Below are 17,140 nucleotides of genomic sequence, written 5' to 3'. Positions count from 1 at the left end.
GTTGATGCTTCCTTCTTTCTATTCCAGAAGTGTTGGAGTTAGGGAGTGTCACACCCCTCTTGTCGTTCCCCTGGGCGCCTTGGGGATTCAATGACAGGTCTAAATAGCCTGTTCATTGATGGGGGTGTGTCCCGACGCACGTATAGTGCTAGCTCGCTGTAAACAGGCGATTGACTGGCACGCCTTGGTTGCTTGTGGTTGAAACAGCGTTTTTATAAAGCAACTGAGATGGGGGTTTTTCCTCTTCCGACGACCACATCCCATGACCTGGGTGGGTTGTCGACGGATTCTCGTTCATGTCTGGGGGATGATGACGGGATGGATCTGAACATATGTAGTGGGGTCTCACGCCCTTGGGGTGGGCCACCAGGCGCGGTTCGTCCGAACGTCTGGGTGGCGCCTTCTTTTCATGTTAAGATCAACACGCATATCTGCCCTTCTCCTGGAGTAGGCATGTCGGTGTGGTTAGGGCACGGGACTGGTTCTGGTCACGCTGGTCCAGATCAGTTGAACCCGCCGGGGATGCAGATCTGCTGTTCTGGTACCCTGAGGGACTTGGGCTTTTTTCAGGGGGAAAAATGCCGGGTCGGTCTGGGTGTCACAGGGTTAAGCGCTATGGAGACCCTGGTTGGGTATGTTTTTACTCAGCACTGTCGTCATGGCTTACAGCCATGCCATTCTGTACGCGCTCGATCTCGTCGGATCTCGGCCGCTACACAGGTTGGTCCTGGTTAGTACTTGGTTGGGAGACCGCCGGGGAATACCAGGTACGGTGTGCTTAGGGGCTGGTTCTCCATTATTTTTCGCTCCTCTCTCACGCATGGCGAAGAGGGGCCTGTGGGGGTGGTTTTTTGACCTCCTCTGGTGACCCTGTGCTTCCCGTACCGCCAGGCCCGGTCCGAAGTGATGTTTGCGACCCGTAGGCCTGGGTTAACCCTTTTTGGAAACTGAAACACTTGTACTGCGGTATAGCCGGTGTATGCCCGCAGGTGTGTTTTGGAGTTTTTTCTTGAGGGGTTATAGGAACAACCACCGCATTGGGTAACACCGAGGTGGTTGATTCCCTGGTGTGTTGGAGCAGTGTCAACTCCCGGGTTCACCGTTTGAGGGTGCCCCTGCACGTTCATGACGTCTGCCAATCGTGTCAGCCTTCTCTGCCTCGACCCCTCTGGGTGGGGGTTTTTAAATGGAGGCTTGGTCATGCAACACCGCCAGCTTACGCTCCTTCCGCCGGGGCGGCTGTGTTCAGCTGTCCCCTCTGGCGCCTGTCTCGTCCGCAGTCTCCAGGCTAGGGTTAACAGCCTGTTGCCTGGTTTTTCCCCGGTGCGCTGCCTGCTTCCGTTGGTTAACCTTTTTGTGTGCTTACGGCCATGCTGACTGCCTGTTCTGCAGGGTCAGTGTGCCAGGCGGTGTACTATTGGGGGGACGGGGCCCGCTCGGCTTACGGCCATACCAACCTGAACGCGCCCGATCTCGTCCGATCTCGGAAGCTAAGCAGGTTCTGGCCTGGTTAGTACTTGGATGGGATTCCGCCTGGGAATACCAGGTGCAGTAACTGAGGGGCCTTTGTCCGAATACGCTGGCGATGTGGGGGGCGGGGCACTACGTGCCCACCTGGTGGGGTCTTGATGCTGGCATCATGGACTTCTCCGGGCCCCCATTCCAGGGAGTCCAGTCCTTTTGGTGGGTCTGGGTCTTCCTTCGCGCTCCGCTGCTACGGCCTTGCCACGGGGTTGGGTTTGCCCTTGGCCCCGTGATTCTGGGGGCAGTAACGAGGTTGTTCCTCCGTTCGTTCCCGGGTGGCATGCGGGTTGTGCGTGTGTGTAGTCGTGGGGTCAAGCCACGGTCTGCTCACCCTGTGCGTTAAGTTGCTTGAGTGCCTCTTCGCACGGTCGGGTCCGTCGCCTTCCCGTGAAGCCTCTAATAGGGGGGATACCCTCCATTAGGGGGGGTCGGGGGGGCTCGGCCCTCCCTGTTCTGATGGTTTTGGGGGGCTGTCAGCGGGGTGTATTTGTCAGCCAAGTGGCTCCGCTTGGCCTCCCTTGTGCAGTAGTGATGCCAAGCTAAGCCACTAACGATACAGAACGATAGGTTATGACTATAACCAAGTTCTGTTAGTTAGGGGCGATGCTTGGCATCAGACGACCGCTGCAGCCCTTGTCCTCACCTTGTGGTGAAAGCTTGGGAAGGAGGAGAGCAGGTGACCACACACCTGCTTATGAAGGTAAGCTGATGAGGGGTGTGGTCAGACTAATACTGGTATTAGAGGTACATTTGTGGTTTATTCAGTACGCGTGCACGTACGCGAGATAGTGCAGTAGTGATGCCAAGCATCGCCCCTAACTAACAGAACTTGGTTATAGTCATAACCTATCGTTCAAGCAAGAAGCTGTAAAAGGGCCAATCCATAATCCAAACGCAAACAGTCAAAAAGTAGGAATGAGAATAGACCACTGCACTTCCCCGCGTTACATGCAGTGTTAATTTTGGCAGCTATTTTCAGTTTAGTTTTAGTCTTAGTCATGTGTCAATTGTCAAGTGCTCCTTTTTAGTTTTCATCATATTTAGTCATCTTCATTTATTTTTCGTTTAGTCAGTTTTAGTCAACTAAATGTCTGAGCATTTTAGTATTTAGTCAGTTTTTGTCTCAATTTTGTCTTTTTTGTTTTAAGTCTAGATTTAGTCGACAAAAACGGATGACATTTTTGTCTATTTTTAGTTAATGGAAAGAAACTTGTCAGAAATAGTCAACATGGAACATTTTCTGATTTAAATTGCGTATTTATTTTTTAACCTAGGGGAATCTGAGTCGTGATACACAGGAAGTATGTTGGTGTAGACATGGTCCAATGTATTATTGCTCCTACAGTATATGTTGGTGTAGACATGGTCCAATGTATTGTTGCTCCTACAGTATATGTTGGTGTAGACATGGTCCAATGTATTGTTGCTCCTACAGTATATGTTGGTGTAGACATGGTCCAATGTATGCATCAAAGAGAGCATTACGGATGTGGTGACGTTGTTTCTGACCAGAGAGACGACACTGAGAGACGACACTGAACTCTGTCTGTCTTCTGTTTGCTGTGTCTTTCCTTTCTCTCTGCCATGTCTGTCCTCTCTCTGCTGTGTCTGTCCTCTCTGTCATGTCTGTCCTCTCTCTCTCTGCTGTGTCTGGCAGCGGTTTATTCTATAACAGGATACTGTAAACTAAGTAAACAGAACACACAGTCGTACTAGTAGTAGTACACACTGATTGCAATCTGCTTGCATAAAAACATTATATAAAATCACATTCTGAGGTCAGTGTTAAAGTGCCACATGGAATAGGTCTGGTTAGTGGTTAGAGTTAGAGGTGGTCTAGGTCTGGTTAGGGTAACTTAGAGGTAGTTAAGCATTCATTATAATTTATTATTATTATTTAGATAGATGGATGTAAAGGGCTAGACCAACTCTTAACCCCTATCCGGACCTAGACCACCTCTAAGGGGGCTTTCACACTCAGCCTTTTGTATCGAATCACCGTCCCGGAGCACGGGGGGCAGTGTTCTCACTCACCCCTTTTGGGGTGCGAGACGGCGCTGAATCGTTTCACCCCCCGCTGAACGGGATCAGCTGGCAGAGGTGGTCTCGGGGTCGGTCCCGGGAGAACGGGGGGTGTGGCTTTGCGAGCTTGTACCTTTTCACGGGCGTGGCGCCTGGTGCTGACATAACGTCATAAATTTTGTTTGCCATTGCTATGTCTATACATTGTTCAAATGCATTTATTTCTATTAGACCAGTGGTGCCCAACCAGTCGGCCGTGGTCGACCAGTAGATCGCTCAAAACGCTCAAAAGCGGACTCTACAACACCATCCATTCGTGATAAAATGGGGTGGGTTATATTGACATGGCTTGACAACAGAGGTTCAAATATAACTTCATATTTATTGGCAATTTGTTCATTTTATATCAACATCCAGAGTCCGCAGTCGTGTTAAGACATTCCCGTTTACATTTTCGGTCGACCAGTAGATCAATGACATTCAATATAATCGACGCGAGCAATGTTACTAGTATGTTGCATGTAGTAACGTTAGCGTTAGCCGTTAGCTTAGCGTTATTGTTAGCCCTGCAAAACGATCAAAAGCGGACTCTACAACAGAGTTCCATTCGTGAGAAAAGGGGGGTGGGTTATATTGACAAGGCTTGACAACAGAGGTTCAAATATAACTTCATATTTATTAGTTATTTGTTCTTTATATCAACATCCATTCTCCAGTCTCCGTGTTAACACACTTCCTGTGTTTACATTTCGAGCGTGACATCATCGACTACGGCAAGCTTACAAGCTCAAAACGCAAACCGTAAACAAAACCCAGAGCGCACCCAGACTGAAGTGTGTACACAAACTAGAGGGGGGAGAGGGGGGGGGGGAGTTCGAATCAGATCTCGAAACGGGCAGAACGGAACGAAATAGAAACGAATAGGGTGAGTGAGAAAAGGCCCTAAGTCACAACCCTAACTTAGGGGTTAAAGTTAGAGGTGGCCTAGGTCTGGTTAGGGGTTAGAGTTAGAGGTGGTCTAGGTCTGGTTATACTGATCCAATACCAGTGCATACATAAAAAAAAAAAAAAAAGTATATTATATAAATTATAAAACTTTTTTTTCTTTTCTTTTTTACAGCTACTGTTTTATATATACTATTTTTTAGTAATAACTAGAAAGTAATGGTATTTATTCAACAACAGGTAATTGTATAGATTAGTATTAGTATCATTAAAAGTTCTATGCTCAACTATGCTTCACCCACGGAATGGTTGTTGTTGGCACGTTGGTTCCACACGGACATTATATGTTGTTGGGCACTTCCTATCCAGGCTGCTCCGTTTAGGTTGGCTACTGTAGTAGCAGAGGCTCTCTGTTGTGATTTTTAATGCAAAACAAATATTCAACATTCTCTTTTGAGACTCCGCCTCAGACTCTTATCATTTGGCACTAAAAGCTAAACATTGTCACCGGTATGGCTGTCCGCAACATGTCATTAATTGTGTGGGAGAGGTCGATCAGTTAGCCACATTAGCGTGAGCTAGCTTAGCCACTAGCTAACACGGGCTAGATGGAAATACAAACAATGTAACGTTACTGGTGAAAAAGTTATTTACCTTGGAATACTCCTTTGCCAACTTGCTGTACTTTGCTTGCAGGTCTGCAGCTGGATTATGAATAGTCCCAACTTTAGCCAAGGTAACGTTAAGCTAAAACTAGCTTTTCAAATAGCTCCAGCTAATGCTAATAACATAGCTCCCCGTCACACTGCTCTACTCGGGACAATGGCATTAAGAAAAGTTATAATTATTTTGTCTCGTCTTGTTTTAGTCAACAATATCAACATACATGAAGAGAAATTTCGTCCTGGTTTTTGTAAATTACATTTTTGTGTCCTCAGTTGTGGTCAACGATATTTAATTAACTATTAGTCTCGTTACCGTCAAATGGTCTTCAATAACGTGACGTCACGTCTCGTTGTCGTCATGAAAAAAACCTTCGTTGACGAACATCTTTCGTCATCAATTTAGTCAACAAAATTAACACTGGTTACATGGAGCTCATGGGAGAGCGCAGGGGGATAAAATGAATTAAATGAAAATACCGGAAGTGTTGCGGTGGTCTATATGTTTTCATTATCTGGTTATGTGTCAAACTGAAGGCCTGCGGGCCAAACACGGCCCGCAGACCGAATTCACTCATCCATAAATTTTGGCCCGCTGCCTCGCCTGGCCGCACTTCAACTGGCCCGTGATGCGAATCGAACGCACCTCCGTCTCCGACCGCGTGGCAATACGACAGATGTCTCAATTTAGCCTTCAGTCGTCCATTATGTTCTTATTTACTTCCGCTTTTAAAAGCTCATCAGTCATCCGCTTCGACTCGGGCGTCTGCATCCAACTCGACTTCATCAAGTGAATTATTGCTAATTCATCATGTCTGATTTAATCAACACCATGGAAATTATTGTTTTTTTGTGCGAGATAAGTGAACGTTGTGGTAGAGAGAGAGATGACGAGGTGAGAGGTGTGTGTGTGTGTGTTGTGTGTGTACGCTATGTGTGTGTATGTGTTGTGTGTGTATGTGTGTTGTGTTGTGTGTGTACACTATGTGTGTGTGTGTGTGTGTGTGTTGTGTGTGTGTGTACGCTATGTGTGTGTGTGTGTTTTCTGATGCAGAAAAGAGGTCCTGCAGCCTGTGACTATTCTATTCAAAAGGAAGATACAGATTTATTTTTATAATAATTGTGAAAACTGTGAAACTGTGATATTTCCTCAGACAATAACCATACCATCAAAAAAATAAATAAAAATAGACATCCCTAGTCCAGGTGTCTGTGTGTGTGTGTGTGTGTGTGTGTGTGTGTGTGTGTGTGTGTGTGTGTGTGTGTGTGTGTGTGTGTGTGTGTGTGTGTGTGTGTGTGTGTGTGTGTGTGTGTGTGTGTGTGTGTTGTGAGAGACTCACAGGGGTCTGGTTCTGGTTCTGGTGTGGGTCTGGTCCAGGTGTCTGTGTCCGGCAGACCCAGGAGCTGTGTGAGCCACATGGCCTCACTGGTCAGGCTGTCCAACAACTCCCTCCACAGCAAACACCTGCAGGGGGCGCCACACACCACACTACTCAGACACTGTGTATGTGTGTGTAAGAGAGAGACTCGAGTTGTACTTATGTAGCTTAACGGCTATGTGTGTGGCTGTGGGTGAATGTAAGTGAGACTAAGACAGAGAGAGAGACAGAGAGAGAGAGAGACAGAGACAGAGAGAGAGAGAGAGAGAGAGAGAGAGAGAGAGAGAGAGAGAGAGAGAGAGAGAGAGAGAGAGAGAGAGAGAGAGAGAGAGAGCGAGAGAGAGAGAGAGAGAGAGAGAGAGAGAGAGAGAGAGAGAGAGAGAGAGAGAGAGACAGAAAGATAGAGCGAGAGAAAGATAGAGAAAGAGACAGAGAATCAACCCAAAACCAGAGCAAATTGGAATGCTATTTGGCCCTAAACAGAGAGTACACAGTGGCAGAATACCTGAGCACTGAGACTGACCCAAAACTAAGAAGATCCTTGACTAGGTACAGACTCAGCGAGCACAGCCTAGCCATCGAGAAAGGCCACAATAGGCAGACCTGGCTCCCAAGAGAAGACAGACTGTGCACCGACTGCACACAAGAAGAGGTGGAAACCGAGCTACACTTCTTAACAACCTGCCCACTATACCAAGACATCAGAGACATATACTTCCCACAAATTGCAAACACCTAAAGAGACTTTGAAAACATGGCAAATAATTTAAAACTCCCATACCTACTGGGAGAAATACAACAATGTGCAAACACAGCAGCAGGATTTGTGAGCTGCTGTGACAAGAAAAGGACATCCAACGGAATACAACCCCCATAAAGACTGTCAATCACGCAACAATTCCTTCTGTACTGTACTGATTTCTTCTGATTTCTCTGTTTGACTGTTTTGCTTAGTTTAGTTTGTTTTAACACTGGCTTTGGCAATGTAAACGTATGTTTCCCATGTCAATAAAGCCCCATTGAATTGAATTGAATTGACAGAGAGAGAAACAAAAAGAGAGACACACAGACGCAAATATAGAGAGAGACAGAGACAGAGAGAGAGAGAGAGAGAGAGAGAGAGAGAGAGAGAGAGAGAGAGAGAGAGAGAGAGAGAGAGAGAGAGAGAGAGAGAGAGAGAGAGAGAGAGAGAGAGAGAAGAGAGAGAGAGAGAGATGACTACTCATGTAGGTGGTAGTCAGGTAAGAAGTGTATGTGTGTGTGTGTGTGTGTGTGTGTGTGTGTGTGTGTGTGTGTGTGTGTGTGTGTGTGTGTGTGTGTGTGTGCTTGCGGTGTGTGTGTGTGTCTCACCCTACAGTGGCTGGTGTCAGAGGGGTGTGTGCTGGTGGTGTGTGTGTGTGTGTGTGTGTCTCACCCTACAGTGGCTGGTGTCAGAGGGGTGTGTGTGTGCTGGTGGTGTGTGTGTGTGTGTGTGTGTGTGTGTGTGTGTGTGTGTGTGTGTGTGTGTCTCACCCTACAGTGGCTGGTGTCAGAGGGGTGTGTGTGTGTGCTGGTGGTGGTGTGGAGAGTTGGAGCAGCAGGGTGCTGAGCGTGGCCATGCCTCTGTCTCTGGTGAGGCTGGGCTGGGCTGACTCTGGCTCCACCGCCTCCTCCTCCTCAGGCAGGGACAGTACCACCTTAGGGGGAGGTCAACCAAGACACGGGCAACTGACTTATTAGATTAAATTCGATTCAAATGTATGTCATTATACAGCACAAGTACAGTACAACAAAAAGAGGTTTGGCATCCAACCAGAGTGCAAATGTAGCAGTAAAGTGCAATAGTAATATACAATGTACAGGTGATTAAACTGGATATAAATGTATAAATTAGGACTACTGAGTAATAGTGCTAATCAGATGTATGTACAGTGATACAGGTATAAAGACAGTATGGTCGGGGCGGCTGGGTGGCACATCGGACATTGCGCTCGTCACCAACGCAAGAGACACCGGGTTCGACTCCGGCTGTCGGCGTTGCCTCCAGCTTGGGCCAGCCGTCATACTAACTCAATTGGCAGAGTTAGCGGGTGGAAGTCGATGGGTGGTAATCTGGACGTTGTGGACAGCGACTCCTACAGGTCGGTTGGGGACGCCTGCACAGCAGAGACAGGAAATGGCGGGGGTAGTGTGAGCCTCCCACACGTTACACCTCGCCAATGAGAGTCCACGCTGGCAGGTGAAAAGATGTGACAGGCTGCCTCTTCGTGTATCGGAGGACCACGTGATGCAAGGCTTCTATCCTCCCTACAACCGGCCAGTGGGGGGCATATGCGAGCAACGTTCAAGACGGGGGAGGGGAGAATTGGCACAATGGAATTGGGATGGAAGAAAAATTGAAAAATAGGAGAAAAAGTGGATAAAAAAAAATAAGACAGTATGGTCGTAGTCATACTGGCCAGCTGTGTAACTAGTAAGAGTAGGTAAGGGATACAGTCTCAGGATACCCTCTATATAGTATTATTATGACCATAATCTCACACATATTCCAAAACAGGCTGTTCTCGCGAGTTCCCTTGAATTTCCCACAATTTGGTGAGTGCGCAACTAACTGGTGCAAACTTTATTTCACCAAATATTACCAAAATATTTCTTAAATAATTGCCTACCCGAGCTTTAACATTCATGTACAATGTCCAGTGATTTGATTGGCTGTGCAGTTGTACTGTTGACAGTTGACTATGTTCACAGCTATTCCGTTTATAAACTGGAATAAAATAGTCTATTTAAAGCTGCACTGTGTAACTTTTGCGACAAACCAGGACGATAAAAGAAAACAGCAGGGAAGGAAAAACATTTCTTCAAGCAAGATAACTTTGTGTTTTTCATTTGTGCCGTTCACATGTATGCTCCAGAAATAAGACGTATCCTTTTACACAATTTTTATAGTAAAAAAGCGTATTTCCTGTTAGCGGAGAAGACTTTGCTCCACTGGTCACGCCTGACCAGAAGGGCTCATATGGGCAACTTGACTGAGTGTCCTGGATCAGAACCCAGGGTTCTCCCTTGATCAGCCCCACTGTGTGGCCTACAGACTTAGATTAGACTAAAGAACCAATATCTTCCATGAAAAAAATGACATAACTTTCTTCATATTAGCACTACACTCAGTGGTACTCATTTGTATATTTTGTACCCAGTTTAATCACCTGTACATTGTATATTGCTGATGCACGTTACTGTTACATTTGCACTCTGGTTGGATGACAAACTTATTTTCATCGTACTGTACTTGTGCTGTCCACGTTTTCTTTTTCTTTTTCACATAACAAGGTACATTATAGTGAAATGCTTGGTTCTGTATGACCCTCCTGAGATTGTGCTTCATACAGTAAAAGAGTAAGAGACCAAACACCATACAAAATATACAATATACAAAACTGAAATGTACAAAACGCAAAATAATCCAAATGGACTGTATGATCATTTCAGGTTGGTAATCAGTCATCTGTGAGGGAGTACTTATTGAAAGTAACCCTCCCCACCTGTCTGAGGGTATCAATAGAGAGGTCCCAGTCACTTCCTGCAGCCACCTCCTGCCACAGCCTCTTCAGCGCCTCCACTGTCTCATAATGGTACAGCAGCTGTAACACAAGAGGATATAAATAAGGTATGCCATTTCTACATTTACATACATTTTGTCATTTAGCTGACGCTTTTATCCAAAGCGACTTACAAGTTCTGTACGACAAGTCAGCAGGAAGGGCACAACTCTTTCAGCTGAGTAACAATGATCAAACAGTGCTGAAACTTGGGTGCTGCGGTATTGAGTGCATAGACATGAGACATATTTGTATAGTAGGAGGAGTGTATGGTAGTATAGGACAGTAAGAAGGTTAGTGTTTTAATATATATATTTTTTTATATTTAGTGAAGAAGTGTGTTTTTAGTCGACAACGAAAGATTGGTCAGGTTTAACAGGTTCAACTGTGGTGGGAAGTTCATTCCACCATTGTGGGGCGAGGACCGAGAATATGCGGCTTCTCTTTGATGACCCTCCCGGAGCTCGGAATCTTAGGAGTATGAAGCACTGATCAACATTCATATGACCATAATAGATAGTGATTAAGCCCTAAAGAGGTATGGTTCTCCATTTAGCAGTGATTCAACAGCAGGTCCAGCTCTGACTACAGTACATCTTACAGAAACAGCACAGAAAAAGGAGGCAGACAATAGTCTCACTGACAGGATGTTGCCAGTGGACAGGAGTTTCGTTTCAATTTCAATTTTCAATGGGGGACCCTGATGGAAACAAGACAAACGTCTTTCTCAGGTCTGCATCCCCTTAACAATTGTATGTATTGAGCCGTACTGTATTGTACCCATTCTGCAATCTGTTAAATAAAGTTTTCATTCATTCGTAATCCTCCCACTGACGCCACTGTTCCCCCGACCCCCAAGTTTAGTGCTGCCCTGTATGATTGTGATTGGTCGAAGAGATACAAACAAACAATCAATCCCCCCCCCCCTCTGGTCCTAATGCTAATGATTTCTACCGGATCTTTGTACTGAAACAGTGCCGAGTGTCAAAAAGGGTCTGGGCCATGCAAGACAAGGCAGACAAACAATATTTCTCAGCAAACAACACTTTATTATCCATCAGACATTCAGTGGACCATGAGATAATGGCCGCTTTACTTGCACATTAATATTCCAATATTATTCGGGGGAAACTCAAGTGTTCTTTCAATGAGTTGGCGCATGTAAATGCTACACTGTATGTCACAGTATAATATCCAGGATAAACTCATGTTCCGACTATGAGCACTGCGTTATGCCAATAGCAGCCAGGATACTGAGACATGTAAACACCTTATCTACATATAAGACCTTAACCGGGATATTACCTAGCTAGTATCCAGAATTAAACTGCATTTAACCCCTTATCTACATATAAGACCTTAACGCATGTAAACCCCTTATCCCTTATCTACATATAAGACCTTAACCAGGATATTACCTAGTTAGTATCCAGAATTAAACTGCATTTAAACTCTTATCCCTTATCTACATATAAGACCTTGACCAGGATATTGCCTAGCTAGTATCCAGAATTAAACTGCATTTAACCCCTTATCCCTTATCTACATATAAGACCTTAACGCATGTGAACCCCTTATCCCTTATCTACATATAAGTATCCAGAATGAATCCAGAATGTAAACTAGGCCTGTCCCCGACTAAGGATTTGTATAGTCGACTATGATTGGCCAAAATGTGCAGATAGTCGACTGGCAGACATTAGGCACCCCCGACAGCCCAATCAGACATTAAGCACCCCCCACAGCCCAAATGGAATGATTAAAAAAAAAAAAGTTTGCATTCGACTGAGAGATTGGCAGTCAACTACAGCTCCTTTCGATGGATTAGTCGACTATTCGACTATTCGAGGTCAGCCCTAATGTAAACACATGCGATTGATTGATTGATTGATTGAAAAGTTTATTAACAGATTGCAGAATGGGTACAGTACAGTACAGCTCAATACATACAATTGTTAAGAGGATGCAGACCTGAGAAAGACTTTTGTCTTGTTTCCATCAGGGTCCCCCATTTTCAATTCATCATATGACACACACGACATACAGATAGACAGTACTGCTACATCTATACATTTATGACATACCAGATTTTCAAATACAGTACTGTTTGTGATACTAAAAAAATCCAGAAAAAGAGTGTATATACATCTGACATAGAAACTGTGCATTGGGGGAGGTTGGGTAGGTGGGGTGGGGCTGTACATTGGAGGTGGGGGGGGGGGGGGGGGTTGGGTAGGGGGGACACACACTGTACATTGGAATACTGACATACATTTGACATAGAAACTGTACATTGGAGGAGGTTGGGTAGGTGGGGTGGGGTTGGGTGGGGCTGTACATTGGAATACTGACAAAGCCATGCTTGGTCTTTATTGTACAACTGGGTTAGGACATTTGTAGGGGCCAGTTTTGAATTGCAGTCTCCCGTAGGTGTTCTTTGAGAGTGTTTTTGAAGGTGGGTAGTGATTCACATTCCTTTACAGCTTTGGGTAGGGCGTTCCACATTGTTGTGGCATAATTGCGAAACGTGTTTATGTTTAGTCCCTTGTTTGAGCCGAATCTGGGTTTTACATGATTTGTGGAGCTCCCTCTGGTGTTGTGATCGTGGTATTCACTGACCTTTGGGAAGTATTTTGACATGTACCTTGGTCGTGTAGTGTATCTTGTAGACCAGGCCCATTGCAAGTTGCTGTACTCTGTCGTCTACTCTAAGCCATCCTAGGTTGGCAAAGTGTGCAGGGGTGAGGTGGGTTCTAGGAGTCAGGTCAAGCAGTAGTAATAATAATAATGGATTGGATTTATATAGCGCTCTTCTCTGACTGACTGTTGCTCTGACTCAGAGCGCTTCACAGAGTCCATTATTCGTTCATACACAGTCATACCGGTGGTGGTAAGCTACAATTGCAGCCAGAGCTGCCCTGAGGCAGACTCACGGAAGCGTGGCGAATAATCAACGCCTACGGCCCCTCCGACCACCACCAACATTCATTCACATGCATACACATTCATACGAGGCAAGTAGGTTAAGTGTCTTGCCCAAGGACACAGCGGCAATGGGATGGACATGGGCTTGAGCGGGATTCGAACCACCAACCCTTCGATCATTGGACGCCCCGCTCTGACTAGTTTGTTTTGAGATGTTTGTAATTTGGTTTTTAGTGCCTTTGAGGTGCTTTGGTACCATGAGGTGCAAGCATAGTCGTAGTACCATTGAATTGAGTGCTCCTGCCAGAGTCTTTCAGGGTATTCTTGTTTACCAAGGAGGAGATCCGGTACAAGAATCGAGTTCGTTGATTGACTTTTTTTATTACTTGGATCCATTTTGTCAGGAAAGATTAGCCTCTAGGAGAGAGGAGCCTGGATGACCAGGTAGGGTAATTTCATCTTTCCTTGTGACAATATTGTCACCCACTGTAACTGAGAAGCCGTCGGTTTAGCTGAGTTTGTTATTTGAACCGAAGAGAATGGACTCTGTTTTGCCCATGTGTAATGATAGTTTGTTGTCGGCGAGCCATATGCAGATTTTGCCTAGTTCCGAGCTGAGGGTTTTTTTCAACCTGTAACTTGTTCTTGTCAGAGACCAGCAGGGCTGAGTCGTCCGCAAACAGGAACAAGTTGCAGTCACAAGCTGACGACATGTCATTTGCATAAATTAGGAACAGTAGTGGTCCTAGTATGCTTCCTTGTGGAACACCACAGTTCACTGTGAGGGGGGGGGGATAGGGTACCGTTTACCTCCACCATCTGTTCTCTGCCACTCCAGGTAGGATTGTATCCAGCTCACTGATAAACTATCAAAACCAATTGCTTTTTAGTTTGTCAATCAGAATGGTGTGATTGACAGTGTCGAAGGCCTTTTGTAGGTCTAGCATGACCATGGCCGCAGTATTTGCCCGCGTCCACCTCTTGCTTGATGTGGTCGTTCAAATAGAGAAGGCATGTGTCAGTGGAGTGGGATGTTCTGAAGCCAGATTGGAATTTGTAGATTAGATTTTTATCCGTAAGGTACTTTTCGACCAGTTCGTATACTATTTTTTCCATGACTTTCGAGATGGATGTAAGGATAGAAACAGGGCGGTAGTTGCCTGGGTCTAATTTGCTGCCCTTTTTGTGCAGGGGTGTTACTCTCGCTATTTTGAAGTCCTTGGGGACGTGTCCCTGTTTTATGGAGAGGTTTATTATGTGTGTGATGACTGGGGTGATGGCGGCTGCTGAGTCTCTGAGGAATTTGGAGGGGATGTTGTCATGGCCAGTGGCCTTGTTTGGTTGGAGGGCGCTCAGTTTATTGAGTACCTCATCTGTAGTTACCATTTCCAGTTTGAAATCGTCTTTGTGGACGCCTAGGTTCTTGTAGTATGCTACTATGTGTTCTACCCCATACTGCCCTGAGTGGGAGGGTAGTTTGTTTACCAGTGTTGTGGCTATGTTTGTGAAGAAAGTGTTTAAGTAATTGGCTACATCCAATAGGCACATGCTGGTATAGATTGTGTTCTGATAACACTGCACCAGACTGACTTACTGGTAAATTAAATGCACTTGGTTACGGGGGAACTGCTACTATCATGACCCCAGAGTTTACCAGTCGTGACCCGAATGTGACCAATTCTCCTTCTGGACACAGTGAAGCGTGACAAAGCAAACACAGCGTCACCAGACCGGCGGCTAACGCGCTCATACACGTTTGTTATTCTGCCGTGAATCTGCTACTTTCTCAACACTCGACAGACTAGCTTGTTTCGGCTCATAACACGTGACTTCAGAATGCGTGCACAGTGGGCGAGCTCACCCGCCACGACCCCGAAAGAGCATCTGAGCGCCATTACCACCCGGATACAAGTTCGATTTACCAGTGAACACATTTACTGAAGGATACTGTTGAACCCAGCGACATCAGTATCCTCTCTGGGTGTCAGCGGGTGTCCATTACTGCCATGTGACTGGATGATGTGACTGAAGAGTGTTTCTATATCGCAAGCAGCGTGAGTTCTCCAGTCACCTCAGCATTACACCGAACGCCAGAGAGGTCTTCGCACGCGCCACTGAAACAGGGCCAGGAAACGAATATCATCCTGCTCCTCTGATCCTGTAACCATCATCATCCGTGTCACCTGTCCTTTTGATCATTTCTCAAGGTATTGATTGACCCTTTTGCCGTGATAGAATCCACACGGGAGCCACAGAGAGAGAGAGAGAGAGAGAGCTGTAATGATCAAAATGGTTGGTAATGATGGACGTGACCTGGTGAGAGAATTGCCCCATTTTTCACCAATATAGGCCACATGTGACAGGAAGATACACTCCCCGCCATCAGTTTTGGCAACACTTTCTTGTGTGTGTGTGTGTGCGTGTGTGTGTGCCTGTGTGCATGCGTGTCTATGTGCCCACGTGTGCACGAGCTGCGTCTCCCACATCCCCTAAAGACGTCGTGGAGTTAGGAAACTCCGGAGACAGCCGTGCTCCATATTTGCCAGACCAATCGAATCAGCCTAACGCTAACTGATTATAGCCCAATTATAGCCGGGTCCTCGCTGCAGTGCCCGCATCGCCGTGGCGACAGGACCCCCGTTAGATCTCTTCTGGGGGCAGATGGCAACAGCGTGACCGGGTTAAGGTCCTGGCATGATGTTATGACAATAATATGCTGCTGTGGTGCGCTGGATGGAAACAGAGTCACGTAGAGCCCGAATGGGGCAACGCACGGCTGTAATGGTAGCCTAGAGACGACGGGTGGGTGAATATTAATGGTGCTGTACGTGGACATTTGTTGTTAAAATAAGTGGTCTGTGTGTTAAAATAATAGCTGTACATTCCGACAGCCATCAGTGATATAGATGGTAGTAACATGGGTCTCTCATTTCCTCCTGCTCTGCAGTAAACACAAAAGAAATTTTCTGGTATCCCGTTCCCACTTTATCAGAATCAGGGGAGAGAACTCCACACTGCAAAAATGGTCTGACAAAAATAGACCAAGTTGTGCAAATGTGCTTGAAACAAGTAAAATAATCTGGCATGGCAAGATTTTAAAAAAATGTTAAGATTTATTTTTAGAGGCGGCTGGGTGGCGTAGCGGAGATTGCGCTCGTCACCAATGCAAGAGACTCCAGTATCGAATCCCAGTCTCAGCATTGCCTTCGGCTTGGGCCGGCCGTCGTACTGGCTCATTTGGCAGAGTCAGCGGGTGGAAGTCGATGGGTGGGGATTGGACGTTGTGGACAGCGACCCCTACAGGTCGGTTGGGAGACGCCTGCACAGCAGACAGGAAGTGGCGAGGGTAGTGTGAGCCTCCCATGCGTTACACCTCGCCAATGAGAGTCCGCGCTGGCAGGCGAAAAGATGCGACAGGCTGCCTCCTCGTGTGCCGGAGGGAACACGTGATGCAAGGCTTCTATCCTCTCTACAACCGACCAGTGGGGGGCATAGTCGAGCAACGTTCAAGACAGGGGAGGGGAGAATTGTACACACGAAATTGGATGGGAGAAAAATAGAAAATAAGGAGAAAAAGTGGATTAAAAAAATATATATTTATTTATTTATTTACAGCTTTTATGGTCAGACATGAGAGGGAGAACGGGAGAAGATGTGGGAGGACATGCGACAAGTCCGTCCGGGAGCGGGAGGTCGAACCCGGGTCGACCGCGTAGGTCTGCGAGGCAGTGATGCGGTGCGCCACTCTCAGATTTCTTGAAATGAGTAAAAATATCTAGGGTAATATCTAGGGTTCTCTCTCCTGATTAGATAGTGGGAACTGGATACCAGAACATCTTGTATTTCCTGTGTACTGCAGAGCCGAGGTTGTTACTGACCAGACACTCTCTATATCAATGATGACTGTCAGAATGTAGAGCTATTCAACAATTATTTTAACAAAGAAATACCACTGACAGCACGTTTAAACACAACAACATGATGGGCAGATAAGGGGGCAGGAAGTTGTGAGCCACCCCACCCACCTAACCACCTCCAATGTACAGCTACCCCCCCCCCCCCCCACGTCGTCCAATGTACAGTTTCTTCCCCCTCAAATGTA

The 17,140-nt window shown here is 46.2% G+C and overlaps 1 protein-coding gene across 1 annotated transcript in view; it reads right to left on the bottom strand.

Annotated features, from left to right (window-relative positions):
- The window catches only part of mycbpap (mycbp associated protein), a gene marked incomplete at both ends in the record, with an annotated part of 83,632 nt that overhangs the window by 7,050 nt on the left and 59,442 nt on the right, over positions 1 to 17,140 (bottom strand). The window contains 3 exons of the mRNA XM_084318204.1: positions 6,494 to 6,618; positions 8,045 to 8,208; positions 10,057 to 10,155. Of these exons, the coding sequence (XP_084174330.1) occupies positions 6,494 to 6,618; positions 8,045 to 8,208; positions 10,057 to 10,155 (388 nt within the window). The remainder of the gene's footprint in view (positions 1 to 6,493; positions 6,619 to 8,044; positions 8,209 to 10,056; positions 10,156 to 17,140) is intronic.

The sequence above is a fragment of the Notolepis coatsorum genome (assembly GCF_963971535.1).
Source record: "Notolepis coatsorum genome assembly, chromosome: 7".
Taxonomy (NCBI): Eukaryota; Metazoa; Chordata; class Actinopteri; order Aulopiformes; family Paralepididae; genus Notolepis; species Notolepis coatsorum.
Note: the sequence above shows the minus strand (reverse complement) of the source record. Positions and strands in the feature narration are given on the sequence as shown.